At 43.3% G+C, this 20,947-nt stretch overlaps 1 protein-coding gene across 16 annotated transcripts in view; it reads right to left on the reverse strand.

Annotated features, from left to right (window-relative positions):
* Positions 1-1,696: 1,696 nt before the first annotated feature.
* Positions 1,697-20,947, reverse strand: part of MAP3K4 (mitogen-activated protein kinase kinase kinase 4) — a 462,673-nt gene continuing 443,422 nt past the window's right edge. For all 16 annotated transcript variants that reach the window (XM_033937735.1, XM_033937734.1, XM_033937737.1 and 13 more), the window contains 2 exons: positions 16,488-16,667; positions 1,697-2,192 (listed from right to left, as the gene is read on the reverse strand). In XM_033937735.1, coding sequence (XP_033793626.1) covers positions 2,172-2,192; positions 16,488-16,667 — 201 coding nt within the window. In that variant the 3' untranslated portion in view covers positions 1,697-2,171. The remainder of the gene's footprint in view (positions 2,193-16,487; positions 16,668-20,947) is intronic.

Here is a 20,947-nt window from a genome sequence, read left to right on the forward strand (position 1 = left end):
GACCCCAAGTTCCTGACAAGACACAAAGCATGTTGGCTCCACAAGTACTTGATGATTGGCCAGGGAGCAGCAGTCCACCCACACAGGACTGCATCCTTTTCCCGGCAGAGTAAGCCCAAGAAGGGGACCTCTGAGCACCAAAGCCACAAAGAAACTCAAAATTCCAACAGTGAAATGCCCGAAAATAACAACAAAAAACAGAGCAGATCAGAACATACCTTCTGAGTTCACTCTCAGAAGGAAAAACTAAAGAGGGAGCTGATCTCAACTGCAGAAGAAGAGGAGTTCAATATCTTAAAAGTACAAGTCCTGCAGTTTCACAATTAGTGGGAATCAACATCTAAAGTATGGACTCCTGTGTATAAGTAAAAGAGCTTCACATTATCAAGTACTTTGAAACATCACATGAACAAATGAAAACAAATTTGAATAGTAAAAGCATTTTGCTCAAAACCAAGTTGTATTTAAACATATTCGCACTGACAGTTCAAAATAGCTTGAAAATAGCTTGAAATGGCCGGTTTGCTGCAATGCATGCACAGACACACTTATGTAACTGCATAGCAGCATTATCAATGATGCACTGGTACAAGTGTTCCTAACTCTTTCAGGATACACTGCTGCAACTCATTAGCATCTCGCTGGTAATATCAATTTTACAACCTAGTTTCTACAGTCCACCATTGCTTATCAAGAAACATTTTAAGAATATTTTTCACTCCATAACATTTTTCAGAAATCTTAATATGTACTTAATTTTCTAGGACCCCCCCCTCCAGTTGATCAACTGTAAATAATGATGTCACTTACAGCATGATTTGCAAGGAATTATTTTCATGCTACAGTACATATTTGTTACATGATCATTTATAATTCCATCATAGGCCTAATTGTGAGCTAAGGTATTGTATACCCAGTCATTTATCTGTTAGAGAAAAATAAAAAGGGTCCTGCTATTTGAAAACATGGTGCATACATATGCTCAACAATGTTCCAGTATTAAGCTCAGTAGTGCTGAGTTCTGATGGGTTCTGGTGAAAGCAGCAGTTTGATACCTTTCATTTAACTACTTATGATGTAAAAGATGGCTACATACATGACCACATAAGTAACTGATCTCAGTGTTTTCATTTCACACCTAAATGTGAATCACTTCCAGATGGCATCTTAGTTTAAAAGTCCTTTACGGTCTTTGAAATCAAGTTGGGAGCATGCAGCTGATCTGATGCTCTGACTTTTCTGAGGGCACCATAATTTTGTAAGTATACAAGCTTTGTCTGCTAGGGCTGAGTATTCAGCAATGTCACTAAGCCAAGAAAAGCCTTTTATATAGCATAGCTCAGAAAGATTTGTTTTATAGTCATCATGCGGAATACAAATGGGCATCTTTCTACTGCGACCAAGACAATTAACTGCCAAACACATTTAGGTCTAGATTTATTAAAATGTGCTAATGCATATTAGTGCAGTAAGGCATGCTTTACGGAAGGCACCATTTCATTCACTATGACCTATTTAGTAATAATGCATGCTAATGTGGTAATGAACTTTAGTAAACTCAGCCCTATAGGCACTCTATCATGAAAAAAAGAAAACAAAATATTCTTCCTAAAATAAACCATTTATTAAGAGAAAACCCCCTTTTCTTTACATTTCATCAATTAGCTTTTTGCATAACAAATCTGAAGCTGGGCAAAAAAAAAAAAAAAAGAAGAGATAAATCCCCAAAAGTTAAAGTTCACAGTCAGTGCACTCAACAATAGATTAAAAACCATATACAAAGGTCCAGAATGCTGGATAAACACTACAAGATTTTTTGAACCTGGAAAGTTAAAAAAAAAAAAAAAAAAAAAGGTACTACATATCAGTATTACAGTTCTCAATAATATGAGAAATGGAGAAGAGAATGAAAATAAAGAATGGTCCATATACAGTAGTAATGGCACTTTCTCTAAAACATGCAGCCTCTTTCACTCTCGTGGATGCTGGTACATGTAGAAACATAACAGGAGCAGCAACAGGAAAAGGTGACCTGTGTCACGTGTGCAGTCTTCAGTCATGGTAAGTTAAAACTGGATTTCATCTTCAGCATACTTTGTTATGTAAATATTACATACAGTAGTGATTAAAAAAACTCGCCGAGTATATTTGGGACATGTACTGAATAGGTTTCATTCTTCATCTGTGCAAACCTGTGCAGACAGAAAAGAGTATTTTAGTTACATGAAATAGAGTTTGATTCAAAGCTCTAGATAAAGATAAGGTTCTGTGGCCTGTTATTTGTACAACACTTCCAAGTGTATGCAGAATTTTACAGACAGACTCAAGCAGAGTTTCCCATTTATTGATCCTTACAACCTAATAAAGTCAGACCAAAAGCAGACAAATCAGGCTGGGATAGGAGAATAGAGTTAAAACAGTGGAGTCTAACTTTCCTCTGTAATATTTGCCTTTAATTTTTTTCACTGTTCCTTCTCTGCCCATGTAGCACAGTTACTTACCGTAACAGGTGTTATCCAGGGACAGCAGGCAGATATTCTTGACTGATGGGTGACGGCACCGACGGAGCCCCGGTACGGACACTTTTAGAGTGATTGCACTCTAAGAACTTGGAAAGTTCTAGATGCCGCACCGCGCATGCGCGAGTGCCTTCCCGCCCGACACAGGCGCGCGGTCCCCAGTTATGATAAGCCAGCTAAGAAGCCAACCTGGGGAGGTGGGAGGGACGCAAGAATATCTGCCTGCTGTCCCTGGATAACACCTGTTACGGTAAGTAACTGTGCTTTATCCCAGGACAAGCAGGCAGCATATTCTTGACTGATGGGTGACCTCCAAGCTAACAAAAAGAGGGATGGAGGGAAGGTTGGCCATTAGGAAAACAAATTTTGCAAAACAGATTGGCCGAAGTGTCCATCTCGTCTGGAGAATGCATCCAGACAATAACGAGATGCAAAAGTATGAACTGAGGACCAAGTGGCAGCTTTGCAGATTTCCTCAATAGGAGTGGACCGGAGGAAAGCTACAGATGCTGCCATAGCTCAGACTCTATGGGCCGTGACAGAACCTTCCAGTGTCAGTCCGGTCTGAGCATAACAGAAAGAAATGCACGCTGCCAGCCAATTAGACAACATACGTTTAGAAACAGGACGTCCCAATTTATTCGGATCAAAAGGACAAAAAGAGTTGTGGAGATGATCTGTGGGGCTTAGTACGGTCTAAATAGTAAGCCAGAGCCCGTTTACAGTCTAAAGTATGCAGAGCCTGTTCTCCAGAATGCGAGTGAGGTTTCGGAAAGAAGACAGGCAGAACAATGGATTGGTTGAGATGAAATTCAGAGACAACCTTAGGGAGAAACTTTGGATGTGTGCGCAGAACCACCTTGTCATGATGAATGACAGTAAAAGGTGGATCCACAACTAGTGCATGTAACTCACTGACCCTCCTGGCAGAGGTAAGAGCAATAAGGAAAAGTACCTTCCAAGTGAGAAACTTGAAAGAAGCGGTAGCCAAGGGTTCAAATGGAGGCTTCATTAAGGCGGAAAGAACTACATTGAGATCCCAGATAACAGGAGGGGCTTTAAGAGATGGTTTCACATTAAAAAGACCCCGCATGAACCTGGACACCAAGGGATGAGCTGATAGGAGCTTTCCATGGACTGGCTCATGAAACGCCGCAATAGCACTTAAGTGGACTCTGACTGAAGAAGACTTGAGGCCAGAGTCAGACAAAGAAAGGAGATAATCCAACAAGGTCTCCACTGCAAGGGAAGTGGGATCATGATGATGGAGGAGACACCAGGAAGAAAAACGTGTCCACTTCTGATGGTAACATTGCAGAGTGGCAGGTTTCCTGGAGGCATCCAGAATTGAACGAACAGGCTGAGACAAAAGTGTATCATGAGCAGTCAGCCCGAGAGATACCAAGCTGTCAGGTGCAGAGACTGGAGGTTGGGATGTAGAAGGTTCTCCTGCTGCTGCGTAAGCAGAGAAGGAAACAGTGGAAGAAGAAAAGGTTCCCTGGAACTGAGTTGAAGTAGAAGGGAGAACCAATGTTGCCTGGGCCACCTCGGAGCAATCAGAATCATGGTGGCTCGTTCCCTCTTGAGCTTGAACAAGGTTCTCAACATGAGAGGCAGAGGAAGGAAAGCATACAGAAACAGATTGGACCAGTCGAGGAGAAACGCATCCGCTGCCAGACGGTGAGGAGAGTAGAGTCTGGAGCAGAATAGGGGCAGCTGGTGATTGTGAGGAGCTGCAAAGAGGTCTATCTGAGGAGTGCCCCACTGAGTGAAGATGGACTGCAGAGTGAGAGGATCGAGTGTCCACTCGTGAGGCTGGAGAACTCTGCTGAGCTTGTCCGCCAAGGAATTCTGTGCTCCCTGAATGTAGATAGCTTTCAGGAATAGATGATGATTTATGGCCCAAGTCCAAATCTTCTGGGCTTCCTGGCACAAGAGGCGAGAGCCCGTCCCACCCTGCTTGTTGATGTAGTACATCGCAACTTGATTGTCTGTGCACAGCAGGAGAACTTGAGGAAATAGAAGATGTTGGAAGGCCTTGAGGGCATAAAACATCGCTCTGAGTTCCAGGAAATTGATGTGATGCTTCTTTTCCTGGGCTGTCCAAAGACCTTGAGTTTGGAACTCGTTCAAGTGAGCTCCCCAAGCATAAGGGGAAGCGTCGGTGGTGATGACAAGTTGATGAGGAGGTAGATGGAACAGAAGACCTCTGGATAGATTTGAGGATGTCAACCACCATTGTAGAGACTGACGAAGAGATGATGTCACAGATATGTGACGTGAGCAAGGATCTATCGCTTGGGACCACTGAGTAGCCAGGGTCCATTGAGGAGTGCGCAGATGCAGACGGGCAAGTGGTGTGACATGGACTGTGGAGGCCATGTGACCCAAGAGTATCATCATTTGCTTTGCAGAGATGGAACGTTGTGGAAGCACCTGCTGACATAGAGATTGAAGCGTTTGAAGACGGTTGGATGGCAGAAACGCTCTCATGAGGATTGTGTCTAAGACTGCTCCAATGAATTGAAGTCTCTGTGTGGGGATAAGATGAGATTTGGGTAGATTGATCTCGAATCCCAGCAAACGCAGAAATAAGATGGTCTGGTTGGTGGCCTGAAGAACTGTCTGAGATGAATGTGCCTTTATCAACCAATCGTCCAGGTAAGGAAACACCTGAAGGTGGTGGGAACGTAGAAAAGCCGCTACCACAATCAGACATTTGGTGAAAACTCTTGGAGAGGAGGCTAGGCCGAAAGGTAGTACCTTGTACTGGTAATGACAATGATTGATCATGAAACGTAGGTACTGTCTGGAGGCCAGATTGATCGGTATGTGAGTGTATGCTTCTTTGAGATCGAGGGAGCATAGCCAGTCGTCTTGATTGAGAAGAGGGTAAAGAGTTGCTAAGGAGAGCATCTTGAACTTCTCTTTGACTAAACATTTGTTGAGATCGCGAAGATCTAGGATAGGTCTGAGATCTCCTGTTTTTTTGGGAACTAGGAAATAACGGGAGTAGAATCCCTGCCCCTTTTGCTCCGGAGGAACTTCCTCTATGGCGTTCAGAAGGAGGAGGGATTGAACCTCCTGAAGGAGGAGGGAAGATTGGGGAGTATGCAAAGCAGACTCTTTTGGTGGACTTGTGCCCGGGAGGGTTTGAAAGTTGAGAGAGTAGCCGTGGTGGATGATGTTGAGGACCCATTGGTCCGAAGTGATTACTTCCCACCGGCTGAGGAAAAGAGATAGACGCCCTCCTATAGGTTGAGGCAGGAGATGTGAAGGTTGGATGCTGGCTATGCCCTGGAGAATGAAGTCAAAAGGGCTGAGTCGGTTTTTGTTGTGGAGGCTGCTTGACAGGTTGCTGCTGCTGCTGTCTAGGAGTTTGCCTCTGTTGTTGACGCTGCCTCCTAGGTTGTTGAGGAGCAGACTGTAATGGACGAGCCACATAACGGCGTTGGTAAGTGGATTGTTGTCTGAAAGGACGTGCTGGCGGAGCCTTCTTCTTGGTTTTAAGAAGGGAATCCCAGCGTGTTTCATGAGCAGAGAGCTTTTGGGTCGTTGAGTCCATGGAATCTCCAAACAGCTCATCCCCTAAGCAAGGTGCATTTGCTAACCGGTCTTGATGGTTAACATCCAGTTCGGACACCCTTAACCAGGCTAAGCGGCGCATGGCCACAGACATGGCCGTTGCTCTAGAGGTAAGTTCAAAGGTGTCATATATAGATCTTACCATAAATTTTCTGAGCTGAAACAGAGAAGAAGAGCATTGGTGAAAAGCCGACCGTTTCCTCTCAAGAAGGTACTGCTCAAAGGAAGCCATGGTGGTAAGGAGATGCTTTAAATAAAAAGAAAAATGAAAAGCATAGTTGCCAGATCGATTGGCTAACATCGCATTCTGATAGAGACGCTTACCAAATTTGTCCATGGCTTTGCCTTCTCTACCAGGAGGGACAGAAGTATACACACTAGCCCCTGAGGACTTTTTCAATGTGGATTCCACGAGGAGAGACTCATGTGGAAGCTGGGGTTTATCGAAACCTGGAATGGGGATAACTTTATATAGGGAATCTAATTTACGGGGAGCTCCAGGGACAGTGAGAGGAGTCTCTAAATTTTTGTAAAATGTCTCCCTCAAGATGTCATGAAGAGGGAGTTTCAGAAATTCCTTTAGAGGCTGGTCAAAATCAAGAGCATCTAAAAAAGCCTTAGACTTTTTAGACTCAACCTCCAAAGGAATAGAGAGAGATTCACACATATCTTTTAAAAATGCTGAAAAAGACGTGGAATCATGTTTGGAGGATGGATCAGGAATATCAGGCTCATCCTCCCCCGAAGAACACTCACCTTCTGAAAGAAAAGGCTCTTCGGAATCACCCCACAGATCAGGGTCTCGAATATGGGAAGTACGATCCCGAGACTCAGGGGTGGATGGTTCCAGGTGTCGGGACTTGCGTACCGACTTACCCGACCTCATCGAAGCGGTACCGGGAGATGTTACCGGGTGCATCGGAGCCGAAGTCTGTACCGACTGGTGTTGAGTTGTCGGCTCCGGTGCAAGAATTGGCATCGACACCGATGAGGTCGAGTGCAACGGTACCGAAAGAGAGGAAGTAGACAGAATAGGTCGTTCCACTCTCGGTACCGACGGCTCAGATGAGACCGGCACCGGAAGGTTCGGTGTCAGGATAGCTGGAAGGAGTTGTTGGAGCTGCTCCTTCAGCTGTAACTGTAAGATGGCCGCAATGCGATCATCAAGGGAGGGCACCGGTACCGCCTTTTTCTTCTGCGGTACCTGCGGTGCCGCTCTACACCCCGGAGATGAGGAGCCCGATGTCGAGGGACTCACCTCTATAGGGGCGGAGCGCTTCCGCTGGCGCCTCACGGTCGGCAGGATTGGGCTCGCTGCACTCGAGACCGGAGGACGCTCCATCGGGGAAGGCTTCTTAGCCGGCTTACCTGAGTGCTGGGATGCCGATGCGGTGTCACGCGGCGTCGAAGATGAAGGTGCCGATTGAGTAGGTGCCAAGGCCGGTGCCGATGGAACGGGGTCGGACATCTCAGCACCGAACAGTAATCGCTGCTGTATCTGGCGATTTTTTAGAGTTTGTTTTTTTAAAGTGGCACAGCGGGTGCAGGTGGAAGCCTGATGCTCAGGACCCAAACACTGTAGGCACCAGTTGTGTGGGTCCGTGAGAGACATAGGCCGAGCACACCGCTGGCACTTTTTAAACCCTGGCTGAGGGGGCATGAAAGTGAAAACGGCTTCAGCCAAATCGAAGGCCGAGGCCTCGATGGTGGCAGAAGGCCCCGCCGGGGAAAAACCAAAACTGAAGAAAAAAATGAAAGGTTTTTTTTACAAAAATGAACAAAGAAAAAAGGCAAATTAAGCCAAAAAGGTTTACGCGAGCGGGAAGGCAAGTAGAAAAAAATTTCAACATTCGTTGAAAAACGCGTATGCTTAGCTCCGCGGAAACTAAGAAACTGGGGACCGCGCGCCTGTGTCGGGCGGGAAGGCACTCGCGCATGCGCGGTGCGGCATCTAGAACTTTCCAAGTTCTTAGAGTGCAATCACTCTAAAAGTGTCCGTACCGGGGCTCCGTCGGTGCCGTCACCCATCAGTCAAGAATATGCTGCCTGCTTGTCCTGGGATAAAAACTATTACCTAGAATCGAAGTTCTAGTCTTACTTATTACCTCCATCAGGCACACTATCCATGAAAAGCCACATAGCTTTCTCATCTTAAGGAAAGATTGTTTTATTATTGACTCTGAGATCCATCAGAAAATAATTTGAAACAGAAGCTTTCTGAATTTTACTGCAAACCCTAAATCCTATCTTGACTAGACTACTGTAACCTTTTGTAAAGATTTTAGCTTTTTCTGAAATACTGCCTGAATATAGAAAAGGAGAGCAAAGAGTGAAAAACACAGAGGACTTTAATAGATGGCTCAGAGCCTGGTGTCATCAAGAAGGCTTCAGGTACATAGGAGGATGGGGAAATACATGGAAGGACAAGAAGCTATATTGCACTGATGGGCTACATATTACTACAGCAGGAAAAAGAAACCTTGCAGAGAAATTTAGACAATATTTTTCTAGGCATTTAAACTAGAAGGTGGGGGTAGTGTATGTACGAAGGACAATTATAGAGACCACCCCCGGCAAAAGAAAAGATGCGATAGTAGTAAAGGCTGCAACATAAGCAATATCAGCAACTCATTTCTTAGTATTGCAACGGAAAGTGAAACGACACAAAAATCCATACGAAAAAGGAGATTATCGCTGAAAAATAGCTGGAAAGCGATGACCACAAATGCTCGCAGTCTAAGCAACAAAGTTCATGATCTGCAAGCCCTGATATTAGAGGCAGATATAGATATTGTTGCTATCACAGAGACATGGTTCAGTGAATCACATGGATGGGATGCAAACATACCAGGATATAATCTTTTTAGGAAAGACAGAGATGGTCATAAAGGTGGAGGAGTAGCTCTCTATGTAAAGATCAATATCCAAGCGACCGAAATGCAAGGGACCTGGGGAGAGGAAGAAGCGATATGGATTGCTCTGAAAAGAGAAGATGGAACTTCTATCTACGTGGGTGTAGTCTACAGACCTCCGACTCAATCGCAGCAAATTGATAAGGATCTGATTGTGGATATCCAAAAGTTTGGAAGGAAAGAGGAAGTTCTGCTGTTGGGAGATTTCAACCTGCCAGATGCGGACTGGAATGTTCCGTCTGCGGAATCGGAAAGAAGTAGGGAGATTGTGGATGCCTTTCAAGAGGCTCTGCTCAGACAAATGGTGACGGAACCCACAAGGGAAAAAGCGATATTGGATCTGGTCCTCACAAATGGAGAGAGTATCTCTAATGTTCGAGTGGGTGCTCACCTGGGTAGTAGCGATCATCAAACGGTTTGGTTTGATATAACGGCTAAAGTGGAGAGCGGCCGCACGATACTTAAAGTCCTAGATTTCAAACGTACGGACTTTAATGCAATGGGAAAGTACCTGAAGAAAGAGCTGTTAGGATGGGAGGACATAAGAGAAGTGGAAAGACAGTGGTCTAAGCTGAAAGGAGTGATAAAAATGGCTACGGACCTTTATGTGAAGAAAATCAATAAAAACAAGAGAAAAAGGAAGCCGATATGGTTCTCCAACCTAGTGGCTGAGAAAATAAAGGCGAAAGAGTTGGCGTTCATGAAATATAAAAAACCCAAAAAAGAGGAGAGCAGAAAGGACTACAGGGTGAAACTGAAAGAAGCCAAGAGAGAGATACGTTTGGCGAAGGCACAGGCGGAAGAACAAATGGCTAAAAATGTAAAAAAGGGAGATAAAAATTTTTTCAGATATATTAGTGAAAGGAGGAAGATAAAAAATGGAATTGCTAGGCTAAAAGATGCTGGGAACAAATATGTGGAGAGTGATGAGGAGAAAGCAAATGTGCTAAACAAATACTTCTGTTCTGTGTTTACAGAAGAAAATCCTGGAGAAGGACCGATATTGTCTGGCAAAGTTACACGAGAAAATGGAGTAGATTCTGCGCCGTTCACGGAGGAGGGTGTTTATGAGCAACTTGAAAAACTGAAGGTGGACAAAGCGATGGGACCAGACGGGATCCATCCCAGGATACTAAGGGAGCTCAGAGAGGTTCTGGCGAGTCCTATTAAAGACTTGTTCAACAAATCTCTGGAGACGGGAGTGATTCCTGGGGATTGGAGGAGAGCGGATGTGGTCCCTATTCATAAAAGTGGTCACAGGGATGAAGCAGGAAACTACAGGCCGGTGAGCCTCACTTCAGTTGTTGGAAAAATAATGGAAGTGTTGCTGAAAGAAAGGATAGTGTATTTCCTTGAATCTAATGGGTTACAGGATCCGAGGCAACATGGCTTTACAAAAGGTAAATCGTGCCAAACGAACCTGATTGAATTTTTTGATTGGGTGACCAGAGAGCTGGATCGAGGACATATGCTAGATGTAATTTACTTGGATTTCAGCAAAGCCTTTGATACAGTTCCTCATAGGAGGCTGTTGAACAACTTGAAGGGCTGAAGTTAGGACCCAAAGTGGTGAACTGGGTCAGAAACTGGCTGTCGGACAGACGCCAGAGGGTGGTGGTTAATGGAAGTCGCTCGAAGGAAGGAAAGGTGACTAGTGGAGTCCCTCAGGGTTCAGTGCTGGGGCCAATCCTGTTCAATATGTATGTAAGTGACATTGCTGAAGGGTTAGAAGGAAAAGTGTGCCTTTTTGCAGATGATACCAAGATTTGTAACAGAGTAGACACCGAAGATGGAGTGGAAAATATGAAAAAGGATCTGCAAAAGTTAGAGGAATGGTCTAATGCCTGGCAACTAAAATTCAATGCAAAGAAATGCAGAATAATGCATTTGGGGATTAATAATAGGAAGGAACCGTATATGCTGGGAGGAGAGAAGCTGATATGCACGGACGGGGAGAGGGACCTTGGGGTGATAGTGTCTGAAGATCTAAAGGCGAAAAAAACAGTGTGACAAGGCAGTGGCTGCTGCCAGAAGGATTCTGGGCTGTATAAAGAGAGGCGTAGTCAGTAGAAGGAAGAAGGTGTTGATGCCCCTGTACAGGTCATTGGCGAGGCCCCACTTGGAGTATTGTGTTCAGTTTTGGAGACCGTATCTGGCGAAAGACGTAAGAAGACTTGAGGCGGTCCAGAGGAGGGCGACGAAAAAGCTTGCGCCAGAAGACGTATGAGGAGAGACTGGAAGCCCTGAATATGTATACCCTAGAGGAAAGGAGAGACAGGGGAGATATGATTCAGACGTTCAAATACTTAAAGGGTATTAACGTAGAACAAAATCTTTTCTAGAGAAAGGAAAATGGTAAAACCAGAGGACATAATTTGAGGTTGAGGGGTGGTAGATTCAGGGGCAATGTTAGGAAATTCTACTTTACGGAGAGGGTGGTGGATGCCTGGAATGCGCTCCCGAGAGAGGTGGTGGAGAGTAAAACTGTGACTGAGTTCAAAGAAGCGTGGGATGAACACAGAAGATTTAGAATCAGAAAATAATATTAAATATTGAACTAGGCCAGTTACTGGGCAGACTTGTACGGTCTGTGTCTGTGTATGGCCGTTTGGTGGAGGATGGGCAGGGGAGGGCTTCAATGGCTGGGAGGGTGTAGATGGGCTGGAGTAAGTCTTAACAGAGATTTCGGCAGTTGGAACCCAAGCATAGTACCGGGTAAAGCTTTGGATTCTCGCCCAGAAATAGCTAAGAAGAAGAAAAAAAAAAAAATTTAAATTGAATCAGGTTGGGCAGACTGGATGGACCATTTGGGTCTTTATCTGCCGTCATCTACTATGTTACTATGTAACACCAGTTCTTTGTTCTAAAACATTGCCATCACGTCTACAACTAGTTCAAAATGCAGCAGAAAGACTTATATATGGACTATGGAAATTGGAAAATCTACAGCCTCCTATATGAAACTAAAATTGGCTGCCCATAACCGCAAAGATCAAGTTTAAATTAGGCATCACTGCCTTTGAGATTGTGACAAGGAATGCCCTTGATTACCTAACAGAGTTGGCCACCGTACTCCAGGGTGCCCCCAACAGATATTCCACCAGAAATCTTGTCCACTTAAAATTCCCAACATGCAACAACATAAAGTCTACCAGGCAAATTATCTTATCCATCCAATATCAATTAGCAAAATGCTGGAACCAACTATCACTTACATTATGATCTTGTAATCACTATCTCAAGTTCAGAAAACATTTTAAAGCATTTCTGTACCAAGAGAAGGAGCCAATCCAGAAGTAACTGAAATGGTAATTATAAAAGCCCATTTCTGAACTGTCCAATCCAACTCCTGGGACATAATGAGCCAAAGATGACCTACTTAAACTTGTATCTATGTATTTGTAACTATGACCTAACTGTATTGATCTACCTGTACTAGCAACTCAACTGAATGTCTGTGTTAAACTGTCCATTGTAACTTCCTAGGTAACTGGTCCAAACTCTTGTAATATAATCTGACATTGAACTGAATAGATAAAGGCAGAATAGAAAACCTGATTACCATAACACCTTAATCATAAACTCAAGAATGCCTAATCCAGACTGCAAAGGTCACCACCCACCAATGTGACTGGTACAACGCTCAGCAAGAATGACCTTTCAGAATGTAACTCAAAGTTGTTGAAAAGCAGCCTGCATTTTGGAACCAGTTAAGAAACATAAGAATAGCCTGTCAGATCAATGGTCCATCTAAGCCCAGTATCCCATCTTCACAGAGGTCAATCCAAGTCACAAGTACCTGGCAAAAACCCAAATAGTAGCAGCATTCCATGCTACCATCCCATGTCTGTCTCAACAGCAGACTATGAACTTTTCCTCCAGGAATTTGTCCAAACCTTTTTTTAAACCAGCTACATTAATTGCTCTTACCACATCTTCTGGCAACAAGTTCCAGGGCTTAACTATTCTGAGTGAAAAAATATTTCCTCCTACTGGTTTTATTTATTTTTATTTTATTCTATTGATTTTACCAATATAATTACAAGCATCCACTTGTTCAGGAAATACAAAGGATAAAGAATTAACAAATAGTAGAAATCTGCAATCCAAAAATAATAATTGTAATCTCTTCCTTAGACCACAAATAAAGTTGAGGGGAACCCAAAAGATAAGGAGATCAATTAAAGTTATACTTTGAATTAAGGCATATGCTTAATGGGTTATAACAACATCTGCAATTAAATTAATTGTCCCTGATTTAATGGAGCAGTTTTTCAGTATCTACAAAGGCTTTAAGCTGATCAAGGGCAAAAAAGGTATATTTAATCCCAGCATACTTTACACAGCATTTAAGTTTCAAGTTTCAAGTTTTAATAAAAAATTGATTAATCGCTTAATCTAAATTCTAAGTGATGTACATGTTAATAAAATTACAATGTAAGGGGGATAATACAATAAATAAGACTAACAAGATTATTGACAAATTTGATAAGACTAGAGACATAAGGGAAGAGATGGGTAAGAATTACAATTTATATAAAAGTTAAAGAAACAAATAAGGGGGACACATAAGGAAAGGGGAGAAAAAAATAAATAAATAATTACTTCAATAAAATTATAGAAAGAAAAAAAAATGAAATTGGTTCAAAGACTAAATGATTAATTTATAAAGGCATCTTTAAAGAGAAAACTTTTCAGTTTACCTTTAAATTTTTCTATATTGGTTTCTTCCCTTAAATGGCTAGGGAGCGAATTCCAGGTTTGGGGAGCTGTAACTGAAAAGATCAATTGTCGACGAGTATTTATAATTTTAAGAGAAGGAATTGTTAGCAAATGCTGTTCAGCGGATCTTAATGTTCTATTGGAGGTGTAAGGGATTAATAACTTGTAAATAAAAGCCGGAGTTTTAGAAAGAAGAGATTTAAATGTAAGCAAACATAGTTTTTATATAACCCGATGTGCAACTGGAAGCCAGTGGGCTTCCTTAAGAAGGAGTGTTACGTGTTCGAACTTCTTAGCTTTAAAAATGAGTTTAATGGACGTATTTTGAATGATCTGTAGACGTTTACATGGGTAACTCAACAAAAAAGAAGCTCCTAGTGCCTTGATCTCTTGTCTCATGTTTAGAAATAATTTCCTTCAGTCCTGACTAGATTTAGTGACATCTGGACAGACCCAAATTCTCTGTCCAAGAAACAAAGTTTGAGAGAAACGGAAAAACATACGCATCACAGAATTTAGGTCCTGCTCAAAAACAAACGAGACGAGAAGGGTAGGACGGGATTGAATTTCTAAAGATTTTTCCAGTAAATCAGAAAGGTTAGCAGTATCCAAAGATTGTGGTATTTTGGCTTCAGGCTGATTCAAATTTATTTTTCTTTCAGGCAGATAATATATACGATTAATGGGCGGCATTGTTTCAAGTGGAAATGTTAATAATTCTGACAAATATGAATGGGATACCAAGAAGTGTTGCTCGCGATTTGGCAGAAGTGTTGCTCGCGATTTGGCAGCCTTTTTTAAACACATTATCTCCTACAGCAAGAAGTCATGTTTTGATAGATAGGTATTGATTTTTATTTTTTTTGCAGTTCTGGGAGAGGGGAGGGAAGTAGGGAGGTTGGTAATATTTTGGTATTATATAGTACTAGTGTTTAAGCCCGTTACATTAACGGATGCTAGAGTAGATGTCTGTCTATCTTTTTTTTTTCTTTGTCTCTCTCTCTCTCGGTGTACGCTGTCTGTCTGTCATTCTTTCTGTCTGTGTCTCTCCCTGGCCCCCTATCTGTCTTTCTTTCTGTCTCTGTCTCCCTGGCCCCCTGCCTGCCTGTATTTCTCTGTTGTGCCATGCCTGCCTGACTCTCTGTGACCACCTCCCTATGTCCTTAGTGTCCCATTTTCTGTCTTTAGTGCCCTCAGTGCCTCCTTCCTATGTCCTTAGTGCCCCCAGTGCCACCTTCCTATGTCCTTAGTGTCCCATCCTATGTCCTTAGTGCCCCCAGTGCCTTCCTGTCCTTAGTGTCCCATATGTTCTCAGTGCCTCCTATGTCCTCAGTGCCCCCAGTGCCATCTTCCTATGTCCTTAGTGTCCCATCCTATGCCCCCAGTGCCTCCTTCCTGTCCTTAGTGTCCTATCCTACGTCCTTAGTGCCTTCAGTGCCTCCTTCCTATTTCATTAGTGCCCCATCCTATGTCCTTAGTGCCCTCAGTGCCTCCTTTCTATGCCCCCCTCACTGCCTTCCAGACTTTGTCCCCCCATTCCCAAAGCCAGCCAGCTTGCCTGCCTGCCTCCTTCCCCCCCGTACAGTAGAACCTATCATTTTCTATCCCTCCCTCCCATCCCCCTGTGCAGTAGAACCCTTGAGCAGTATGTTTCCATCCCCCACTACTGCCGAAGTACAGCCGACCCCACTTACCCTCCCATCCGACCCTCCCACCGCGAGACAACCAGAAACCTCCCGGCTCGAGCAGCATCTGCAGCACTCTAAACACACTGCTTCGCGGCCTTCTACTGCCCGTGATTCCCTCTGCCGTGTCACCGGCAGAGCAAGTCAGGGCAGTAGAAGGCCGCGAAGCAGCGTGTTTAGAGTGCTGTGGCCGCTGCTGGAGTCAAGAGGTTTGTCGGGACCGTGGGAAGGGAAGGGGGGCGGTGGCAAGGGACTAAGGGAGCCAGCCAGACCACGGTTGGAGGGTCGGATGGGAGGCTCAACGGGGAATCGGGTAGAGGGGGCAAACACGACGACACTCAACCTCTCGCTGGGGGCGGAAAGACTCTGGACGCAAGCTTGGAGGAAGACCGGAGTTTGCTGAGGCTGAGGCCGCCCGGAGACTGCGTTCAGCTGCCCAGGAACCCCATTACACTTTCGGTGCGCCTCCGGGTCCACGTGTATGGCTTGCACTGCACACTCCAAAGAGGGTAGCAGAAGGAACGGCAGTGGCGAAAGTGGTTTCTTTCGCAGTGAGTGAGGGGGGGGAAGCTCCAGAGTGTTCCCTGCCGCCACGTTCTAAAATAGAATCCGGCCATGGATCACACACCACAGCGGCAGGGAACACGAAACCCTAAGTGCGCATGTGCGCTTAGGGTTTTATTATATAGGATGATATTGGATTGGAATTTACAGAATATTATATTATTACAATGTTTCATTTCAAATGATTTCAAGTTACAGAATGATTATATGGTAATGAAACAAAGATGTATTGATGCAATATTTTCATTTGAAAATTAAAAAATATGATTAAAGGATACATATTTATTGAGGAAAGTCTGAAAGCCAGACTAGCTGTGGAGTCACAGGATAAATTTGGGAAGCCTTGCTTTGGTATCTCCATTTATTAGTTCACAAAAGACTACATTCTCTTTCAAAGGGTCTTCATAGATCATCACTTTATCATCTTCAAGAACACAAATGAAGTCTACTATAATAAAATACAAAGGGAACTATAAAAATATCTATAAAGCTTTACAAACCTTAACAAATGGATGGTCAAGGAGCTGGCTGGCTGTCCATCTCATCTTTGGATCACTCTCAAGGCAGTGACAAAGAAAGTCTTTGCCTTCTGGGCTTAGTCTTTCAGGAATGGGGGGCTTATGTCCCATCCCAACCTTATACATGATCTGGAAGTTGTGCTCATATTCATGCCAGGGTCTCTAACAAAGCAAACAGAATATGAATGTTCGCTATTATTCATCAGGATTTCCCAGCGTTAACATTGATGTGCTATCCTATTACTCACATGGAAGTGCATTTCATATCCAAAAGGAGTTGCAATAAAAGCTCTCTTCTGTAACTTAATCCTGATTGCTCAATGGAGTCAACCTCATACAATTTTCAATATCATTTGCAAATAATAAATCTCTCTCTCAGTCACCAAGAGTGAGGATGAGAAACATGCAAACTTAGAAATCAATTCTTCAAGATTTCTGATTTTCACCAAAATATTCTCATTCTGATAAAATATTTGGGCTATCTTCAGAAGAATGGGTGGAACTATACCTTAAGATAAACCAATCAATGTGAGGCAAATTCACATTATATTACACCAAAAAAAGTTTGCCAACAGTGTACAAAAAAATGAAATTTACAACTTTAGAAAAGACCTCAGAATATCTGTAGCCCTAACACTTTACTAATGAATGGGCTATGAGTTGTAATCATCCATCTTATTAAAGGTTTTATTAAAAGTTTGTTCTTTTAAGATCTAAACCAGGGGTGTCCAACCTGCGGCCCCGTTAAGTATTTTGTGCGGTCCCAGTCAAGGGCAATGCAGTGTTTTCCTCTGCTGCCCCGGATTGATTACCATCTTACCGGCTCCCTCCTCTGTCTTGCTGCAGCATTTGCGAATTTGTGCGGCCCCAGAAAAAATTTTTTCGGCCAGTGTGGCCCAGGGAAGCCAAAAGGTTGGACACCCCTGATCTAAACTGTCTTTAAAAGGGAACCTACAATTGAGCTTTTCTCCCCAAAGCTCTTTACAAGGGAACCTACAATTGAGCTTTTCTTCCCAAACCTATCAAAGCTCAGAGCAAAATAATGTATACTTACCCAAAGATATGTCTTCTACTTTTCTCCTCTCAGAAGGAGAATATCCTCTTCCCTCCTTCATAGATTGCTATGAAAACTATCTTTAATGCAGATCCTCTACAACAGCGGTCTCAAACTCAAACCCTTTGCAGGGCCACATTTTGGTTTTGTAGGTACTTGGGGGGCCGCAGAAAAGAAAAAATAATTAATGTCTTATTAAAGAAATGACAATTTTGCATGAGGTAAATACTCTTTATAGTTTATAAATCTTTCCTTTAACTGTTAAAGGAAAGATTTATAAACTATAAAAAGTTTTTACCTCATACAAAATTGTCATTTCTTTAATAAGACATTAACTATTTTTTTCTGCAGCCCTCACAGTTAAAGTTTAACATCAAGCAATGGATTGGTTTGGTATTGGTTCTGGGTTTATACAAATGATTCAAACCTTGTATAGTTCCCCTTACTATCGTCCACCTGGGCAAACTGAAGCTACCGATGAGGAAATGGAAGCCGAGATGAAACGAGAATACAAAAGCGGAAACATGATTATTATGGGAGACTTCAACTATCCCGGGATAGATTGGAGTCTTGGAAACTCAAAATGCGCTAGGGAGTCCGGATTCCTGGAAGCTATACAGGACTGCTTTATGGATCAGCTTGTAAGAGAACCGATGAGAGGGAATGCCACCCTGGATCTAATCCTTAATGGGCTAAGAGGACCTGCAAAGGAAGTGGAAGTAGTGGGACCGTTGGGAAACAGCGATCACAATATGATCAAGTTCAAAGTTGAAGTAGGAATACTGAAGGGAAAGAGAACCACCGCGACAACTTTTAACTTCAAGAAAGGAAACTACGAAGTGATGAGGGTAATGGTAAGGAAGAAACTTAGGAGCAGCTCAAAGAAATGGCAGACTGTAGAGCAAGTCTGGTCTTTATTCAAGGACACGGTGAGCGAGGCGCAAAATCTGTATATCCCCAGATTCAGAAAGGGTGCAAAAAGAACGGAACAAAGGACTCGGCGTGGATAACTAAAGAAGTGAAGAAAGCGATAAGTGATAAGAAGAATTCTTTCAAGAAATGGAAAAAGGGCAAAACTGAGGAGAACTGGAAAGAACACAGGAAGTATCAAAAAGAATGTCACCTCGTGGTTAGAAAAGTAAAAAGAGAATATGAAGAGAGGCTATCCAGGGAAGAACGAAATTTCAAACCGTTCTTCAGATATGTTAAAGGGAAGCAGCTGGCTAGGGAGGAGGTGGGACCGCTGGATGACGGAGATAGGAAGGGAGTGGTGAAGGAGGAGAAAGAAGTGGCGGAGAGACTAAACATGTTCTTTTCGTCAGTATTTACAAAAGAGGACAAATCCAACGTACTGGACCTGAACAAGTCTTCAAAGGAGACCAAGCAGAAAAACTAACATCCATGGAAGTAAGCCTCGAAGATGTTCACAGGCAGAAAGAAAACTAAAACCTGACAAATCACCGGGCCCGGACGGAATCCACCCTATGGGTACTGAAAGAACTGAAGAAGGAGATAGCGGCACTACTACAGCAAGTCTGTAATCTATCCCTAAAAACAGATATGATCCCGGAGGATTGGAAGATAGCCAATGTTACACCCATCTTTAAAAAGGGATCAAGAGGTGACCAGGGGAACTACAGACCGGTAAGTCTGACCTCGGTTCCGGGGAAAATGGCAGAAGTGCTGATAAAAGAAAGCATCGAGGAGCATCTAGAAAGGAATAAACTTATGATAACATTCTGCAAGGGAAGATTGTGCCTGACGAACTTATTGCACTTCTTCGAAGAAATTAACTAACGGATGGACAAAGGGGACCCCCATAGACATCTTATAAAGCCTTTGACAAGTTACCCCATGAACGCTTACTTCGGAAACTAAAGTACCATGGGGTGGAAGGAGACGTACACAGATGGATCGTAAATTGGTTGGCGGGTAGGAAGCAGAGTGTAGGAGTGAAGGGCCACTACTCAGACTGAAGGTGGGTCACGAGTGAGTTCCGCAGGGGTTGGTGCTTGGACCGCTGCTGTTCAACGAATTTATAAATGATCTAGAAACTGGGATGAAGTGCGAAGTAATAAAATTCGCAGACGACACCAAACTATTTAATGGAGTTAGGACTAAAGAGGACTGCGAGGATTTAAAAAGGGACCTGAACAAGCTAGGGGAGTGGGAGTCAAAATGGCGGATGAAGTTCAATGTAGAGAAATGTAAAGTCTTGCACGTAGGGAACAGAAACCCGAGGTATAGCTGCATGATGGGAGGGTACCCAAGAAAGGGACTTGGGGGTAATAGTGGAAAAGACCATGAAGCCGTTGGCACAGTGCGCAGCGGCCGCTAAGAAAGCGAATAGAATACTAGGTATAATCAAGAATGGTATTACAACCAGAACGAAAGAAGTTATCCTCCCATTGTATTAGGTGATGGTGCACCCGCATCTGGAGAACTGCGTCCAATATTGGTCGCCGTACCTAAAGAAAGATATGGCGATACTCGAGAGGGTACAGAAGAGAGCGACACATTTGATAAAAGGTATGGAAAACCTTTCATATGCTAGAAGATTGGAGAAACTGGGGCTCTTTTCCCTGGAGCAGCAGAGACTTAGAGAGGATATGACAGAGACTTACAAAATCATGAAGGGCATAGAGAAAGTGGAGAGGGACAGATTCTTCAAGCTTTTGAACGAGAGGGCATTCGGAAAAATTAAAAGGAGACAGATTCAGAACCAATATGAGGAAATTCTTCTTCACCCAACGGGTGGTGGACGCCTGGATGGCTTACAGATGGCATAATAGGACAGGGTATGGTATTGGAGTTCAAGAAGGGACTGGACAATTTCCTGAAGGAAAAGGGATAGAAGGGTATAGATAGAGGGTTACTATACAGATCCTGGACCTGATGGGCCACCGTGTGAGCGGACTGCTGGGCATGATGGACCCCTGGTCTGACCCAGCAGAGGCACTGCTTATGTTCTTACTTGTCTCCTAAGGTTTATCTTCTTTGGACTTTAGACTCCTCCAAGTCGTCTATCACTTTTCTAAATCCTCTACAGACTATTTGTCCTTAGATGGAGTTTGCTGACTGGTCTGTGATGCCACAACTACTAACTAATTTCTCAAAGATGATGTATTATCATCAAATTTCCAAGTTTATTTATTACTTATATATATCACCCATCAATGGAGTTTGGCTAAGAGGTTTTTATATTCAAGTACTCAAGCCTAATTGCTGGCTGGTGAATCTTATCAATCAGACATTTCTTTTCTATCAAAAGTAAAGGGAAGCCTCTCCCCAGTTGAGACCAAGTATCAACCTGACGTATGGGACCAGGTTGACTCCCAATTTTCTTTAAATTCTAAAGAGCTGTTTGTTTCTAAATAGTAGGACTCCT

This window comes from Geotrypetes seraphini, chromosome 3 (assembly GCF_902459505.1).
Source record: "Geotrypetes seraphini chromosome 3, aGeoSer1.1, whole genome shotgun sequence".
Taxonomy (NCBI): domain Eukaryota; kingdom Metazoa; phylum Chordata; class Amphibia; order Gymnophiona; family Dermophiidae; genus Geotrypetes; species Geotrypetes seraphini.